The 17,884-nt window shown below is 39.5% G+C and overlaps 1 protein-coding gene across 8 annotated transcripts in view; it reads right to left on the bottom strand.

Moving 5' to 3' along the window:
- RANBP17 (RAN binding protein 17) overlaps positions 1 to 17,343 on the bottom strand; it is a 255,550-nt gene extending 238,207 nt beyond the window's left edge. For 7 of the 8 annotated variants that reach the window (XM_019741153.3, XM_074313890.2, XM_074313893.2 and 4 more), the window contains exons 1-4: positions 17,161 to 17,343; positions 9,149 to 9,295; positions 5,648 to 5,738; positions 370 to 536 (exon numbers count right to left, since the gene is read on the bottom strand). In XM_019741153.3, the coding sequence (XP_019596712.2) occupies positions 370 to 536; positions 5,648 to 5,738; positions 9,149 to 9,295; positions 17,161 to 17,178 (423 nt within the window). In that variant the 5' untranslated portion in view covers positions 17,179 to 17,343. The remainder of the gene's footprint in view (positions 1 to 369; positions 537 to 5,647; positions 5,739 to 9,148; positions 9,296 to 17,160) is intronic. The other variant, XM_074313892.2, reaches the window with a different exon arrangement.
- Between the last annotated feature and the right edge of the window lie 541 nt (positions 17,344 to 17,884).

Below are 17,884 nucleotides of genomic sequence, written 5' to 3'. Positions count from 1 at the left end.
CTATGCCTCAGTTTTCTCATTTACAAAATGAAATCCACTTCGCAGAGATCTAATGAGCTTTGGATAATACTACGTGAAAACATTACATAAATATTTTGTATATATACAGTACATAGACACACGTTAGAAATGACAGAAAACATATTTTTGAAATCAGAACACATAATTTGCATTCCTCTAGTCTGGAAGTTATATAATGACATGATCCTCATTTAATGGCAATAAAAAATAAAGGACCCAGAGGATTAATAATAAATCATAAATAATATGGTACTGGTAGCCACAAAACAAACAGCTCTAAGAAAAGCAGTTTTCTAAACCCAAAAAAGCAACTAGTAGTATTCCAATAATGTAATGGTGCCTTCTTACCTGAAGAAACTTCTTCACATCAGCAATAATTTCTCTGAAGACAAACTGGTCTTTCTGAACCTCAAACCACCCCAACTTAGTGATTTTAGCAATGACTTGAATTAGAGCTTGGATGACAAAAGGAGCCAGCTTGGGTTGTGAGGCCACATAATTAAGAATGTAGTTCCCTGTAAGAAAACATTCTGCGATCATTTGAACTTTCCAGTTAACATGTGAATCATGTGAAGAAAAACAGGGGGTGATGACACATTCTTTGATTTTAAAAAGTTAACCCCTTTCTTTAAGATGTGTACTTACTTATATAGTCAGTTTTGCTATAAGACATATTTGAAAAAGCAAATCTGTTCCAACTTAATCGATCAATTTGGGGCTGATTTGAGAATAACGCAAATGTCACTTTTGTTTTTGCATGATTTCTTGTAGGAAAAAAATGCTAAGAGAATACAGAAAACGGCAACCAGGCCAGTGACCCCAGCCACACACCAAGTGCACACGCCTCAAACATCTCAAGCTCTCAGTTCGCCTCCTGTGTCGTCAGCCTCCCCCGTGTGTATCTGGCGGTGTCATTTCTCATCCTATTTCAGGTCACCTTCCTTCTACCACCTCATAATAACCACACATGCTACCGTTCTGAAGTCACTTCTACAGGCAAACTTCAGGTCTTATTCAAGATAAAATGCCATATTTATTCTACTATTTATGAATTTCTTAACCATTTAACGTCTAAAATTCTTACTACACCTTTCGTTAGATTTCTATCTTTTTTTTAATGTGTCACTGACAGTGTTTGAATTTTATTTCCATAAATCCCATTTCTCTCATAAATCCTGTGGTTTTATACGTAACACTGAATAGCACATTCACTTTTAGGGATGCATATGTCATGTTATAGCAAAACTAACTGTACACTATCCTGTTGAAGTGGCATTAAAAATACAAATAGTGCAGTATGATAAAAGTAAGTATATAAGCAAAAGAAAGTACAAAGAGGACGAGTAAAGTAAAGCTTGGAATAAAGTAAACAAACCAAAATCATTCAAAGTGGGAAGCAAGTTCAATTATGAGCTTCCCAGTGGACTACGTAATTGAGGTCAGGTGACAATTATGCCACAAAGTTTATCAGAAAAATACAAGAATAACTTTTTTTAAAAGGAAAAGATTCCATTTCTACTCTGGTCCTTTGCAAAGGCCAGCATGTCATGTGGAAAATGAGTAAAGAAAAGATAAACACCTCAATATTTAACCAAAAATAGCTTTAATGGAAACAAGTTCAAAATCCAAGAACACTTTCAACAGTTAGTGAGATTCTTCACATGAAAAAAAATAGTTCTTATGACTTGCATCTTTCAACCATAGTTTATATTAACATTAAAATTATATAGTTATACAAATAAAATAAAATACGTTTTTTTTTTAAAGCACAGATTTTCCTCGCATTAAGATAAATCTGAAAGAGGTTACGCCTATGGATTATAGCAATATGGTTTTCCTAAGCTTCATTACATGTAATCTTGTATTTTAATAACAAAACTTAAGATGATTCTGCTTCCCAAACATAAAAGAAAATCTAGTTTATTTACTTCAATAATTTTTATTTTTAATATTTTGAATTTTTTAACCTGGAGGGGATGCAGGGAATCCATATGTGGGTAGTGGTAACCACTAGGAGGATGATCTCAAAATAATAAAACCACCAAACAGAAGACCAAATCAAGTTTCACATTTAAGTTTGCCAGTAAGCACACCTTCCCAGAAGACCTGAACAAAGGTACTGGCTAATAAGTTTATTATCGAAGACAGAGAAAAGTTTAATAGATTATATTTCTGTCATTTTAGTTGAATGTTTTACATAAAATATTCTCATGTTATCTTTTGCATGACTTAAATATTGTTCCAGTTTAGTAAGCACCAATGATAATGATCAAGAAAAACAACAGCAATCTCATCATCACCAGCCCCACACAAAGGGAAGAGCCACAGCAAGAAGAAAACAAAATGTTCAGAAAGACACATGGGAGAATGAAATAAATCAGCTGGAAAACTCGCAGACAAAAGTTAATAGAAAGATGGAAAGCTATATACTAGAGGCTTTTTGAGTGTTAATGCCTGTATGACAGTAACAACAAAATTTAGCATTTATGAAGCATGTTAGAAATTAAAAGTGCTTCCCAGCAAATACCTATGCGGCTGCAAGTATGCTGGCACTAAAATGTCTTTGAGAGAGGTGTCACGAAATAGGTGTGCAAGGGTGGTTCAACATTTGAAAATCCATTAATGTAATCCATCACATCAATAGGCTAAAGAAGAAAAATCACATGGTCATTAGATGTGACAAAAGCACTTAAAAAAAATATCCAACACCCCTTCATGATAAAAACTCTCAGCAAACTAGGAAAACAAGGGAACTTCTTCAACCTGATAAAGAACATCTACGAAAAACCAAGGAAAAACTAAATAAATAGGGAAATATTCCACGTTCCTAGATAGAAAGTCTCAATATTATCAAGATGTCAGTTCTTCCCAAATTGATCTACAGATTCAATGTAATCCTAATTAAAATCCCAGCAAGTCACTTTGTGGATATTAACAGATTCTAAAGTTTACATACAGAGGCAAAAGACCCAGAATAGCCAAAAGAACACTGAAGGAGAAAAACAAAGTTGGAGGTCAGACACTACCCAACTTCAAGACTTATTAGAAAGCTACAGGAATCAAAGCAGTGTGGTACTGGTGAAAGAACAGATCAGTAGTACATAATAGAGCCCAGAAACCGACCCACATAAATAGAATCAACTGATCTTTGACAGAGGAACAAAGGCAATAAAACAGAATAAAGACAGTCTTTTAAACAAATGGTGCCAGAACAAATGGACACCCACATGCAAAAAAACGAATCTAGACACAAGCCTTACACTCTTCACAAAAATAACCTCAAAATGGATCCCAGATCTAAAAATAAAATGCAAAACTCCTAGGAGATAACATAGGGAAAAAACCTAGATGACCTGGGTTTGGCAATGACTTTTTACACACAAACGCATGATCGGATAAGCTGGACTTCATTAAAATGAAAAACTTCTGCTCTTTAAGAGACATCAAGAGAATGAGAAGACAAGCCACAGACTGGAGAATATCTTTGCAAAAGGCTTATCTGATAAAGAACTGTTATCTAAAATATACAAAAACCCTTAAAACTCAACAATAAGAAAATTAACAACCTGATTTAAAAATTGGCAAAAGACCTAAACAGACACCTCATCAAAGAAAATGTATAGATGGCAGATAAGCATGTGAAAAGATGTCCAACATCATATGTCATTAGGGAACTGTAAATTAAAAGAGCAATAAGATACTACCTACTACCACACACCTATTAAAATGGCCAAAATCCAAAACACTGAAAACACCAAATGCTGGCAAGGATGTGGAGCAACGGAAACTCTCATTCATTGCTGGTGAGAATGCAAAATGGTACAGCCACTCTGGAAGACAGTATGGCAATTTATCACAAATGTAAACATACTCTTACCACGTGATCCACAATCACTCTCCTTGATACTTACCCAAATGAGTTGGGAACATGTCCACACAAGAACTTGCTTTATTGCAGTTTTACCGATTATTGCCAAAACTTAAAAGCAATGAAGATATTCTTCAGCAGGTGAATGGATAAACTGTGCTATATTCAAACAGTGGCATATCACTCAGTGCTAAAAAAAATAAAATTAGCTGCCAAGCCATGAAAAGACATGAAGGAACCTTAAATGTGTATTACTAAGTAAAAGAAGCCAATCTGAAAAGGTTCCACATTGTACAATTCCAACTACATGACATTCTGGAAAAGGGAAAAATGTGGACACAGTAAAAAGATCAGTGGTTGCTGGGGTTAGAGGGGAGCAAGGGGTGAATGAGTAGAACGCAGAGGATTTTTAGGGCAGTGAAACTGTTCTGTATAATATTATAATATGGATATATGACATTATACATTTATCCAAACCCACAGAATACACAATACCAAGGAACCTTAACATAAACTATGGACTTTGGGTAATAATGATGTGTCAATATAGGTTTGTCAACCATAAAAACTGCAGCACTCTGGTGCAGAATGCTGATAATGGGGGAGGCTAGATATACGTGTCGGGGCAAGAGGTCTATGGGAACCCTGTATTTTTTGCTCAGTTTGCTGTGAACCTAAAACTGCTCTAAAAAGTTACTCTGTATAAAAGTTAGTCAAATAAACAAAATCACAGTGTCTTATGATTTAGGTTTAAAATGTTTGAATACTTATTTTTGAAACTGTAACTGTCTCCTTTGTTTTCTTAAACACACAAGTCCACGAGTGCATAGATAAAGCCTCCTCTAGGAGTGCTTCTGACTGCGGGTGCTGAGGGAAACGTCAGTCAAACATATGAGGCAAATGACACATCACTGTGTGAGCTGACCATTCAAACACTGAGCTGAAAGACCCATCACACACATTTTAATTTTTCTGATACACAAATATGAATCATGTGAACTTTGAGACTGGAAAGCAGAAATTAGTCAATAGTCTCTTTCTAATACAAAAAAAGGTAACAAAAAAACAAATCCCATACCTTAACTATCAGAGCTCTGTTCATATGAAAAGCAAACTTTCACACACTCACACACACAAACTTAAACTGCATTACTTCTGAAAAATATATTGCTACTTTGTAGAATCAGCTTTCCAACCACACGTGGTTTCAGCACGCTTCACCCATACACACAGTATCTTCCTAATACGTAGGAATCTGCTGATTTTACATGCAGCTCGGATAATTTTGTTACAGCAGCCTGAGAAATACTGGAGAATTGACTTTTTTACTCTCATATATGAACTTGAGACAATGGCAAAGAGCCTGGACTCCAAAGACTGTGTGGGTTTAAATCACAGCTCCACTTCCCAGCTGGGTGATCTTGGGCATGTTACAGAGCCTATCAGATCTAATTTCCTCCTGTATAAAAGGAGGATAACGATAGTGTCTACCTTATACGTTCGGCGGATAAAATGAGAAAGTACAAATCTTAGTTAATAGTACACACAATAAAATGCTATCTAAACAAGTGCTTTTTGGTGACACACTGCTGTAGAACACATCACTGTTCATCCCTAGGTGGGTAAAGGAGATATGACCACGCATCTTTAAAAATGACAGAATCAAGTCACTTGCATGCCTATTAAGAGTTTAGCATATTGGAAAGGGAAAATTTGTTTTTAAAATACAATTTGATAAAAGCATAATAAATCACTTACTGATATCTATCCTCTGTTCAACTGGCAAAGGACTGACTCGGCTAACAAGTTTTGAAAGACATGTTGCTGCAAGGAGCTGAGCATAGGATGTCTGCAAAGAATAATAAGTTTTATTTATTATCATCACAAATGAATTTAAAGTAATTAAAACACTATGATAGGAACTTTTCCTAAGCAATAAAGGGGACCTTACTGGTTTTCCAAACTGGTAAATTTATAATGGATAAAAATCACACACACACACACTCCCTCATAACAGTTCAACAGTCAAGGAAAGAGTAGGCAGCCTCTTCAAACAATAGCAAGCAATCGAGAGAAAAAAGATTATGAGCAAGTTCAAATAAACACTCTTACCATGTCTACACAGTCCTGCACGTTCTGGCCTCTGACTATCTCTTCACATTCCTCTGCTTCCACTCTTCTCTGTCCTCTGACCACAACGGCCTTCTCTCAGTTCCTGTCACTGTCTTTCCCACGGACCTCCCCACTCCTTCAGATCCATGTTCGACTGTGTTTTCTCTGGCTACCAGTTGTCTTAATAGTGTATTCAATCCTTCAAAATTCAGTTTACTATTCACTACACCCTCAGCAATTTCTTGTAAAGATACTCCTTTCTTTTTTTCTCCAGACCAGAGGTCAGCAAACTAAGACCCATGGACCAAATCCTGCCTGTTTCTGAAAGGCCATGCGCTATGAAAGATGTTGACTGTTTTAAACATTGGGGAAAAAGATCAAAACAATACTTCATGACATGTGAAAAATATATGAAATCCAAATTTCAGTGTCCATAAATAAAGTTTGTGAGAACAGAGTCATACTCACTCATTTACATATTGTCTAGGGCTGCTTTCACATTATGACAGTGGAGTTGAATAGTTCAGACGGACGTATATGGCTCAATGCCTCCTACCGCTGCTCAGCACCGTGATGCAGTTATCAGCCCACAGTGCCAAGAGCGCCATGGGGATCACCATGACATAACATGAACCTTTTCTTATTCCCAGTGCGGACCCATCGTGTCAAAATAAGAAAAGATAAAAGTGGACTTCAAAGTCTCACTTTTATGGTACAGTGGAATATGGATTATTTTGTTACTGAATTAGATAGCAAAGCAATGTGCTTTTTATGCAATGACATTATAGCTGCCCTAAAAGAATACAATATAATATTGCTGACAATATCAGACTAAGCACTCATGTCAATCAATATTCCTAATTCACAGGAAATTAACAATCAGAAAAAGTAGAAAATTTAAAACAGTTATCTTATCACAGAAGAATTTCTTCACAAAAATAGAAAATAAAATAAGCTGCAATCAAAGTTAATTTTCGAAGTGGCTTGTTTTGTTAGCCAAGCAAGGAAAGCCACTTACCAATGGATAGTTCATTAAATCACCACTGTTTTATTGTCATAGCCGAAGTTATATGTGCAGGAAAAATAAACTTCAGATGACTGGCCTTCCTGTGGGAACACTGCTCAAATAACTGAAGACATCTGAGCAACATCAAAAGTGGATTTTAAACAAGGCAACTGATTTGAGGTTCTTCCTAGTTCTTGATAAGTTGACAGACGTTACTAATACTGTTCACACTGTTACTGACACTATCTGTTTATTCCAGAAATCAGTGCTAAGTCTGAAGAGACTAAAGAGTTAACTACTATGAAGAGTCTGTGTGAAATTACAGGCCAGAATATTTTTAAAGAAGTTGAGAAAACATTAATTCTGTACAACCTCAAGTAGTATCTGCTAAGGTGTGTCACAAGTGGTGGTAAATATATGCGGAGTAGAAAAGGGCTGTCATAAATATTTGAATCTATCAATGTGGATGAATCGGTGGTGTTAAGCGTGGACTTCAACTCACTTTCACGAGTTTATCTCCAGATCTGTAAATGTCTGTCAGAAATAGAAGCGGAAAACGCTGATTTGCCCTACCACACAGTTAGTTCAATAGCTTACCAGTGGTAAAGTTTCACTGCAATTTTTTTTTAGCTCAGGGCTGAGACTGAAATTTTTATGAATGAGAAGAACCATTCTAAACCACTATTGTTGAATACTAAATGGCTTTGGGAATTGGCTTTTGCTGCAAACTTGATAATGTCTCTTAATGAATTCAACCTAAAGATATAAAATTGCCTAAAAGGCAAACAGTGCTCAGTACTTACAAAAGTTATAATGCAGTAAAGTCATTTCAATAACAACTGACACTTTTTGAATCACAAGTAGTACCAAGATGCTTTATACACTTCCACATCGCCAAAAGTTAAAACAAGTAGCAAGATCTCTATCCCTGAGTATATTTTCTGAGCTCAAACTACAGTTCCAGCATCATTTTTCAGACTTTGATGCAGTGCAAAAGAAATTCCTATATTTTAAAATCCATTTAATTGAGCAATTGAGGAGCTTCCACCTAACCTTCAATTGGAAGTGATTAATCTGCAATGTATTGACATTCTAAAAGGCAAATATCAAGAAAAGTTTTAATAGAATTCTATAAATGCCTTCTAAGTGATGAATATGCTTAATTAAAATCATATGCTCAAGTACTGATCTATTTGGCAGTACCCATCTGTGTGAAAAGACGTTTTCCCAAGATGAAATATGTAAAATCTCATTACAGATCAGTATTATCATATGAATATTTGCAATCAATATTGAACCCAATTAAGCAAAATGTTATTCCCCCCAAATAATTCCATTGTTTTCATTACTAGACCTGTGTTAAAAAACAAAAACAAAACAACTGTACTCAATTTTTATATTTCAAATTTCATCAATAAAACTGTGGAAATTTGTTTTTGTCTCTTCTTATAGATGTACTTACAAAATATCCTTGATTTTGCCTCTGGGCGCACAAAGTCTAAAATATTTACAATCTAGCACTTTATAGAAAAAGTTTGCCAACCTCTGGTCTAGACCATACAGTCTCTTATTGGATGGCTTACTATATCATTTCAGAGTTCTTCATTTGTGCATCTATATCTCCCCAACTAAAGTATGATTACTTTAATGCACCAACGTAAGAAAGGAGGTAGCACAGCATCTGGTTTTACATTTAAGCATGTGCTAAATAACTGCTGGAAGAATAGCCATTCATGAGAATCTAGAAGGGAGGCAGGCACAAGGGAGTCAGCATTCCTCTGAATCATTCCTTCATGTTTCACAGTTGATTACAACCTGCCTCTCCAACCTTAGATTTTTTTTTTTAAGCTGTCAGTCAACTTTCTAAAAATATAAATTTTGCCCACTGATATGATACACAAAGAGGGGCCAAGAAGAATCAAGCAACACTTTCACTTCATGCCTATTTTCACCTCCTGGGCACTTCTCTAAGTTTGTTTTCCAATTCTTTCTCTGATTAATCTCTTTGACAGTGAAGAAAACGACAGTAAAAAGACATGTGGTAATACCTGTCAGTCATCGTTGCTAACCTACATGAGTTCATTAAGAATGAGATTTATCTACTGATCGTTCATGGGGAATCGCTGTGATCAAATACTTACTGTTCCTTGTTCTAGCAGAAGTTGACACTTGCTGAGACATTCTGGGCTGTCAATAAGTTCCAGGAGGGCTTTCTCAGCCTCGATTCTTTGTGTAAGATCAGTCCCTATGTAGAGATGAGTACATAACACTTCCAGTTCAGCCAAACTCTTGAGAAGAAAAAAAAATTACCATTTTTACTCGAGTGGAAAAAAATAAGGTAAATATATTAATCACAGGAAACGGGATACAAATATCATGCCTGGATTCATTAATTCAATAAATGCTTATTGAGCTATCACTATTTAAGAGGGGTCACAGTGGTGAACAAAACAGGCCTTCCTCCTACCTCCAAGTTATTTCATCATAAATTGATGGTTCTGTGATGGAAAAGTAAGAGTATAGAAAGAGGAAGACTTGCCTAATCCAAGGAGTTAGAAAAGGCTTCCCTGAAGGAATAACATTTATGCTGACCTGAAAGGTGAGCCAGATGAAGAAAGACTAGACGGCAGTCCAGGCCAAGAAATAGCATTTACCAGGGCCCAGAGCAGAGCTTAATCATTTCAAGGCATTAAAAGGTCAGTGTGATTGGACAGCAAGGAGGAGACACCAACGAAGCTACAGAGACGGAGGGGGAGTGGTTATCAGGCATAAGCTGCAGGAACTATGCCAATTTACATTCTTTCTCAAATTCTAAGAACTGCAATGGTTCCATCTATAAGAAAGAAAATTATAAATATATGCTGATTTGGGACTTCTGAACTAATGACTCATAGTGCTGCTGGCAAATGAACTCTGTCATGATTTTCAGGAACTATGACTTGCCCCATGCTATTGCTAGCAGTGTAGTAACTAGTTATCATGTCGCTGGCTCCTATTTTATGGGCACAAAGAAGAATTCATTCTGTTTATAAATATAATCTCAACTGAAGATACAGGCCACATGAATACAATCTGAAAACAAAAAATTAAAAATGAGTTCAGCACTCCTCCGGCCAAAAACATTTTTTTTGTTCAAGGCATCTTACTAAAACAAACTACTTCGTTTTGAACTTGAATTAGAGAATTATTTTTTAGAGGGAAAAAAAAAAAAAAAGGCACAGAGATCAATGTCAGTTGGGCATATGAAGGTACTGGGGTATTCGTAAAGAAATGTTATTTTTCATCCTTTCTGGCCTGAATTTTTATGTGGCAGCCTTACAACTACACTAGTCCAAACATTCTCTCAAATGCATCTATACCTTTGCTTAATAGGAATACACAAGAAACAATGAAATGAGACCTCCTCTAGCTCCCTTTATTCTTCTCACTTCTCTCTCCTTAGCTCCTTTATGGCATTTTCCACGTCCCTATCCAGAATTAAATATCCTCCCTACCACACACCCCGGAATTGGCCCAACAAGTCCTCCAAGTACTACTATATACTATTCATAATATTAAAATACATAGAAAATCTCATGAAAATATATGAATTCCCGTATTTTCTCCAAGGGTAAGAAATATAAAAATGAGAAGAGCTACCTTTTTCCCTCTCCTAAATCACGATAGAGCTCAGAAGTCTTCTTTCATCCAATAAATTTGAAGGGCTGAATTTTAGAACTGATAATACCCAAAATAAGTTAATGATAAACTGATTCTGCTGCATTCAGCTAGATCTAAGAGTCTGTGAAGAAGTAGACTTTGAGTACAAAAAGAACTAGGCCAGAAATAGTAATAAGACCTAACTGTTTAAAAATAAAAGGCAGCAAAAAAGTGAGATTAATAATAGTGTCTATCTCATAGGTTTGGAAGATTAAACGAGTCAGGGCCACATAACTTCTGGCACACAGTGTACACTATAAAGGCTAGTTGTTTATTATTAATTAATATTACCTAATAATATCATAATGAATGGAATTATATCCCCCTAAAAAATATGTCCAAGTCCTAACACCCAGTACCTCTGAATGTGACATTATTTGGAACTTGGGTCTTTGCAAATCCTTAAATGAAAGATCTCAGGATAAGATCATCCTGGATTCAGGATGGGCCCTAAATCCAATGAGGCATAAGAGAAAGGAGACGGACGTTTGAGATGCAGATGTATACAAAGGAGGAGGCAGAGACTGGAGTGATGTATTAATATCTACAAGCCAGGGAACACAAGGATTGCAGCAGCCATCCGAAACTAGGAGAAAGGCACGGAAATCTTTCTCCCTCAAGGCCTCCAGAAGGAACCAACCCTGTTGGCACATTAGTTTCAGATTTCTGGCCTCCATAAGTGTTAAGAGAATAAATTCTGTTGTTTTAACCCACTCAATTTGTGGATTTGTTACAAAAGCCTTAGGAAACTAATACAAATAATACTATTAATTAATCGATGGTACCTAAGTAAATCTATTTGGAAAAATTCTGGAAAATTATTTTGTCTGCTTTTCCTTGACACAGAACAAGTCTGGAGTACATTTGAATAGTATCTGTTTAAATCTAAAATGTTACCAATTACCCTTTTTCCCCCTAAGGTATTTCAAATTATTAACAACTGAAAGGCAGTACAAGATAAACAGGGAAAGGTTTTTGAACTTTCTCTTCCAAAAGATTGAAACAAAGAGGTAAAAATCAAGTCATTCTTTCATTGTAATTATTACAATTAAACAGATGCCTGGCACATTAAATCTTTTTAGAGAAAAGGATACATACACAAAGATCCTTACCCTGGTGGAAAAGCATTATCTAAACATTTAAAACAGTTAAACTCACAATGTGGTGATTACTGACTGACCAAGTAATCTTCTGATTAGCATTTGACTCTCCCAAGAATCTGTCTATAAAGAGAGACTTTATTTTTTTCACAGTGAATTGATAAATTCGCACCTTAGTTTTATACACTGATGGAAGAGAATACGGTTAACGTGAGAATGCCTCAGAGAAATGGCTCCCTTCTTGATTTGTTGACAAATCAGGCTTGAGTTATTAAAGCTTCTGCATGGCTTATTAACAACCTCAGAAGCCCATAAAAATAATAGGTTAGAACAAGTAGAATTGGACATCACCTAACTCTTATTGGGCATCTATCAAATAAAAATGACTTCCACAACCTCGGAGACAATGACATAATCCTGCTTACAGTTTAAAGAAAGAGCTTCCAAGTTATTCTGTCCTTATTTCTGGCCTTTCCAATTGACATACAATTAACCTGTAAATGATGTGACTTCTTTCTGTACAGTAATTCCCACACATATACCTGTATCTATCAACAGGTAAATGATGAGTAAAAGAGGCCAGGCAAAAAGACTTACGCTGTATGGGTCTACAGTGACAGAGAGCAGCTCAGTGGTTTCTGGCTGGGGAGGGAGGAGAGCTGGGGAACAGGATGGGGAAGCAGCAAGGAGGGATTACAAAGGAGCAGAAGGGAACTTTGGGGGATGGATATGTTCATTATCTTGATTTCAGTGATGGTTTCACAGGAATATACATATGTCACAACTTACCCAACTGCACAGTTTAAAGATGTACAGTTTATTATTTGTCAATTATACTTCAATAAAGCTAAAAAAAAATGAAGGTTTTTGTTCTAGGGGGAAAATGTCCCCTTTTCATAAAAAACAAATCAATGAACCACAATAATCCCACCTCAATTCAACTTAAAAGTCTTTTCAATTACTTCTCCATATCTTTCCTGCCTTTTGGAATGAAGCTTCTTAATTATCATTAATAGAAAAATGCCTTTATCTTGAAGTTGTTCATTTCCCCCAAACTTTTGCTTCTTCCTCCCTTTACCACCTTTTCCTGAGCATACCCGAAGGCTTATTCCTGGGCCTTTGGGAACGCTTCCTTCTACGATGAATCGGATAGTATCTTAGTACTTCAGAGTTTACAAAAGTATTTCCATCTTTTATTTTTAAACCAATTTTGAAAAGTAGACTCCTGTAAAGTATTTTTAGCACAGCCTTCCCTTGTATATGAACCCTGTTTTACAGACAAACTGGGGCTGAGAGATCAAACATACTCGTACAAATAAGTTGCTCAAGATCAGACAGAGTAAATGGTCAATTCTGAGCGAAACACAAGTCTATAGGCCCCACGTCCATGGTGTCCCCTCGCCACCCTGCCATCCTACCACCCCTTCCTTCAGTTATCACCTACCTGCAGGTGATGCCCTAGTGCGGACTTTCCTCTGGGAAATGCAGGAAGAGGCTGAAAACAACCCCCAACTGTCAGAAAATGAGTCAAACTTATTTCCCACAGATTTCCACCTCAAATGTCCCTTTGTTTTCTTTTGGTGGTTTCAGAGGTCTAGATCAGTATCTAGATTGACAATCTGGATGTTCTCTTTGGCTCTCCTTCTCCTTAGTCCTTCCTGTACAATTAAAGAGTTTGACCTGCACAAAGAAAAGTCTGGCCTTTGCCCTCAGATTTTGGGAGATAATCTATGTCATACCTGATAGGAGTGTTTTTATTCAGGTTGGGGGTGAAGGGATACCCCCATTGTTGGGGGCTGGCCACACCTGAAAGACCAACCATATGTTTTAGGGTGGAGAGTTTGGATCACAGAGTTATCAGTTGACCTAAAGAGATCAATCACATGTGCAATCAATCAATCTATAACAACTCCAGAACTCAAAGCTAGGGGGAGCGTCCCTGATTTGCAATGCTCAGTACATATTGTCACACATATACACTGGGAGAGCAACGTGTCCTGAAGACAATAAAAGCTTTGTTTTGGAACCCTCCGACTCTGCCCTATGCCTCCCTTAATCAATTTTAAGCTGTGTACTTTCCTGGTGATAAATCGCAAGCACGAGCATGACCACATTCAGTGAGTTCTGTGAGTCCTGACAAACTATCAAACCTGAGGATAGTTTAGGGAAACTTCAAACATGCAACCGATGTCAGAAAGCGAGAGCAGTTTTGCAAACTGTGCCCTGAGGCCTCGAGTTTGGCTAATTCCAGGTACATACCTAATATGTCATAAAGTCCTATCAATTCTTTTTTAAGTAAAGACTCAGACTTAACGTCTGTACATGACATTCACAGACTGTACAGCAATAGAACAATCTTTTCTAAGTGTGGTCTCTAGTGCCCTGGGTTCTTCCTTGGCTTCTTTGGGAATCAGAGTTGAGGCTTTGGACTCTGCCACTTACCTATTAAGTAACCTCAAGCAAACTATTTAACCTTTCTAAAACTCACTGCTGAAATTGAAAAATATGATTTTGAAATAATACCCACTTTCCAAAATAATTAAGACTAAGATAGAAAATATGAGTGAAAGCTTAAACCGGTGCCGGGTACACAGCAGATCCACAATAAACTGTAAATGATCTCTGTCACTGATGATTATAAAACACCATACTGGTCTTCTCTCTGTAGTTTCTCCCATTCAAGTCCATACTGCCAGAATGATCATTCCTAAACCCCTTTGTCATCATGTCACCATCACGTTCAAATATAACAGTTCACAATCACATCCAGATCAGGTAGCCTGGCTGGGTACGGGTAGTAAGAAGCATGGCTATCGTCCGCGGTTTTGGAACAACCTGTGAGCAAAACAGATCAACCAACTAGGTCCCCTAAATTTTGCCTAATGTTATCTAGCTTCTCATCAAGGTCCCTCTGTTCTATCTTAAGTGCCTACATCTAACTTGTTCCCAACTCTAACTTTCCTCACTCTGTCCCTTACCCCCAATCTGGACTGTCTCCTCTCAGATAACCCAGATCCATTACTCGCTTTGGGACACAGTACCTGAACTCACAGCTTCCTGACCAAATGCAGTGCCTTAAATGGGTTATAGGTATGCCTGAGATATTGATCCCCCTGCCCTCAGGGCAGCCAGGTTTTAGACTGTGGGCAGTTTGTCTATGAGCTATGCAATTACCATTTTTTCTGCATGTCATGATGTGAAAAGGATTGTGGAGAAGTGCCCTAGCCTCACCTTACACAGACCCACTTCCTTACTCATCACCGTAATGGCATAATTTTTGACTAGTTACGCTGTTGAACAGGTGACAGCATGATATGGGTATGAAAGAATATGAAATTATGAGTTATTAGACCCACTCTAACCCTACAGCCTTGGGCAAGTCACAATTGTGCTAAGACTCAGTGTCTTCAGGAATAAAATGCATACAAATATAAACACTTCTCAAGTTGTGGGGCTAAAAATCTACGATGAGCATATGAAAATTCAATTATTGGCCACCAGTTATTATTATTAATAAACGCTCTTTAACTGGGTAACAATACGAGCCTATAGGCTGAAAAGAATTCAAACTGCGAAGTTTTGGAGCTTTTCTCTGGTCCCCAAAACTATCTGATCTTTTATTTGTCCAACTCCACTTTTAAGCTGTCCACGGTTACTGTGAAATCCATTACTAGGAAACCAACATGGGTAGTTTTGGCATCTGCACCTAAGTTTTCCAACACTCTACCTAAGTATGAAGAAGTCTTCCAGGACTGGGTGATTTATTATGCATCATCTTTACAAGTCTGAAAATATTCCAAATTTCCACCATAGTTTCTAATTTACCCTCAAGATTTACATCGGAACGATGGACATCTGATTACCTATTTACAATCCCCAGGTCCTCCCTGCGAGATTCTTCCTGTGAACATTTCCCAGAGGGCATATTTACTAAAGTGATAATAAATAACATTATTTTGACCTGGAGACCCTTCAAATGGCAAGGAGTTAGAAGATAATGTGTGGGGCTCGCCACCTCCTAATCTATAACATCCTGAAGCTGTCAATTACCTGACTGGAGAGTGGCTGCTTGGAAAGAAAAACCCTTTGAAATAATCAATAAGGAATGAGTCTGACCACGGGGTGCCCAAAGAAACGCACAAAGGGAACGTGTCACTTAGATACACTGTCACCAAATCCTGAAATTTCCCGGGTCATCTCCTGACATCCACTGCATCCCCGCTCCCTTCCCTTTTACATGAACCCTGTGCTCCAGCCAGACAGAACTGCCTGCAGTGTGCCGTGTTCCTCCCCAGTTCTTTGCCTCGGCTCACACTGTGCTTCTGCCTTCACACCCTTCCCTTCCTCTTCACCCAGCCAACTCCTACAATTCTTTCAAGACCCACTGGAGTCCAAGTTCCCTGAGAGTAAAGTTCTGCTAGAGCTGTATCTTCAATGCCCAGCAAAGTAGGGACTCAAAAAAATAAGTGGACGGATGGGAGCTCAAAGCATCTCGTCTGAGCAGCATAGCAGCTCTGCCTCACTGCTTACACTTACACACACACACACACTCACACACACTCACGGTGGGCTGCCCCTTTTCAATATTCCCATGATATCCGGTGATTAACTCTATCATTTCTCACATGTACTCTAAATATCTTGAATTCAGTGAGGGCAGGGATGGTTAAATGATGGAATCCTTTATCCCGGAACTTTGCACAGTGCTTGAGACACGGGGGGGGGGGGGGGGGGGGCTCCATAAATGTTTGTTGAATGAATGAGTGGATGCACATGCCGGTGCAGCCCGAGAACACGGGCGCCTTCCTCCTGCAGCATCCTCAGCATCTCCACGCTCCGCGCGCGCGCCCTGCCCCGCGTCCCTCCTCCAATGAGGCTGCGGCGGAGCCCTGCTCCGCAACTCCCTACAGACACGGCCCCGGCCCGCTCGGGCCAATTCAAGTCCAACTGCTACCGCCGCGGCTTCGGCGGACCCAGGGCCCCTCTCGAGCTCAGTCCCAACTGTGTGTGGGCTGGCGACGCGGCGGGAAGGCTGGTGTGACCGGGTCGAGCTCCCACCTGCCTGGGAGCCACCAAAACCGCCCTTCGCGCCGGTCCTCAGCTTTCGCACCTCCCACGAGGGGCGAGCTTCGAGCCTGGCCTCTGCCCCTCCACCCGCCGCCCCAGGCTCGGGTCCCCCTCCCTCGGGCCCGGGCCCGGGGTGTGCAGCCCAGGCCAGTGCCCGAGTCCCCGGGGCGCTCGTCAGCGGCCCCGCGGCCTCCACCGCCGTCTTCGGCCCTCAGGCTCCAGATCCCGGCGTCCCACCGGGTTCCCGGGACGGCGAAGCGAGGACCCGCGGCGCAGAGCGCACTGACCTGGAAGTGCAGCGCCATCTTCCCGGGAGGCGGCGCCGGCCGGCGGTCCCGAGAGCCGGAGGGGAGGGAGGGGAAGCGGGCGCCGCGAAAGCCCCAGCCGCCCGCGGGGTCCCTGCGCCGCTCGCTCGCTCGCTCTTCGCCCGGACCCCGCGGCCTCGCGTTCGAAGCGCTGGACGGGGCGGGGCCTGGCGTGCGGGGCGGGGCGATGGAGACGGCGCGCGCTGGGCGGACCCGAGAGGGGCGGGGCCTGGGGGCCAGGAATCCTAACTGCCCTCTGCACTCGTTTCAACCGCTGTTACCTCAGGTGAATCGTGACCTCAGCCCTCAGTTCTGTGACACAACCACCACAACCAAACTGTCAGCCACGATCCCGGGCTCTTACATCTCCCACAAACGCGTGACCCCTAACCCCTGCAGCACAGTTGTTGCCCATGGGCTTCCGACTTCCACATCTCCACAAGTTTTCATGTCCTCTATCGCCCACTCGCCGTAACACAATCAGCCGTAACCCTGGACTCCTACGTGCCAACTGCTGTCTTTGACCTGTGACTCTCAGAGCCCAACTTCTTTTTTTTTGAAAACTTAATTTTGCTTAAAATTAAACTGACAATGTCTACGTGGTGTTAAGCTGTAAAATTCTAGCTCACCTCTTCTCGTCTATATTTCATTTAATGTGAACTTATATTTTAAACCAAATTATTTCATTGGAATGAGAATTTGAGTT

Source organism: Rhinolophus sinicus, chromosome 5, assembly GCF_057876585.1.
Source record: "Rhinolophus sinicus isolate RSI-liver-muscle chromosome 5, RSI-T2T, whole genome shotgun sequence".
NCBI classification, from domain to species: Eukaryota; Metazoa; Chordata; class Mammalia; order Chiroptera; family Rhinolophidae; genus Rhinolophus; species Rhinolophus sinicus.
Note: the sequence above shows the minus strand (reverse complement) of the source record. Positions and strands in the feature narration are given on the sequence as shown.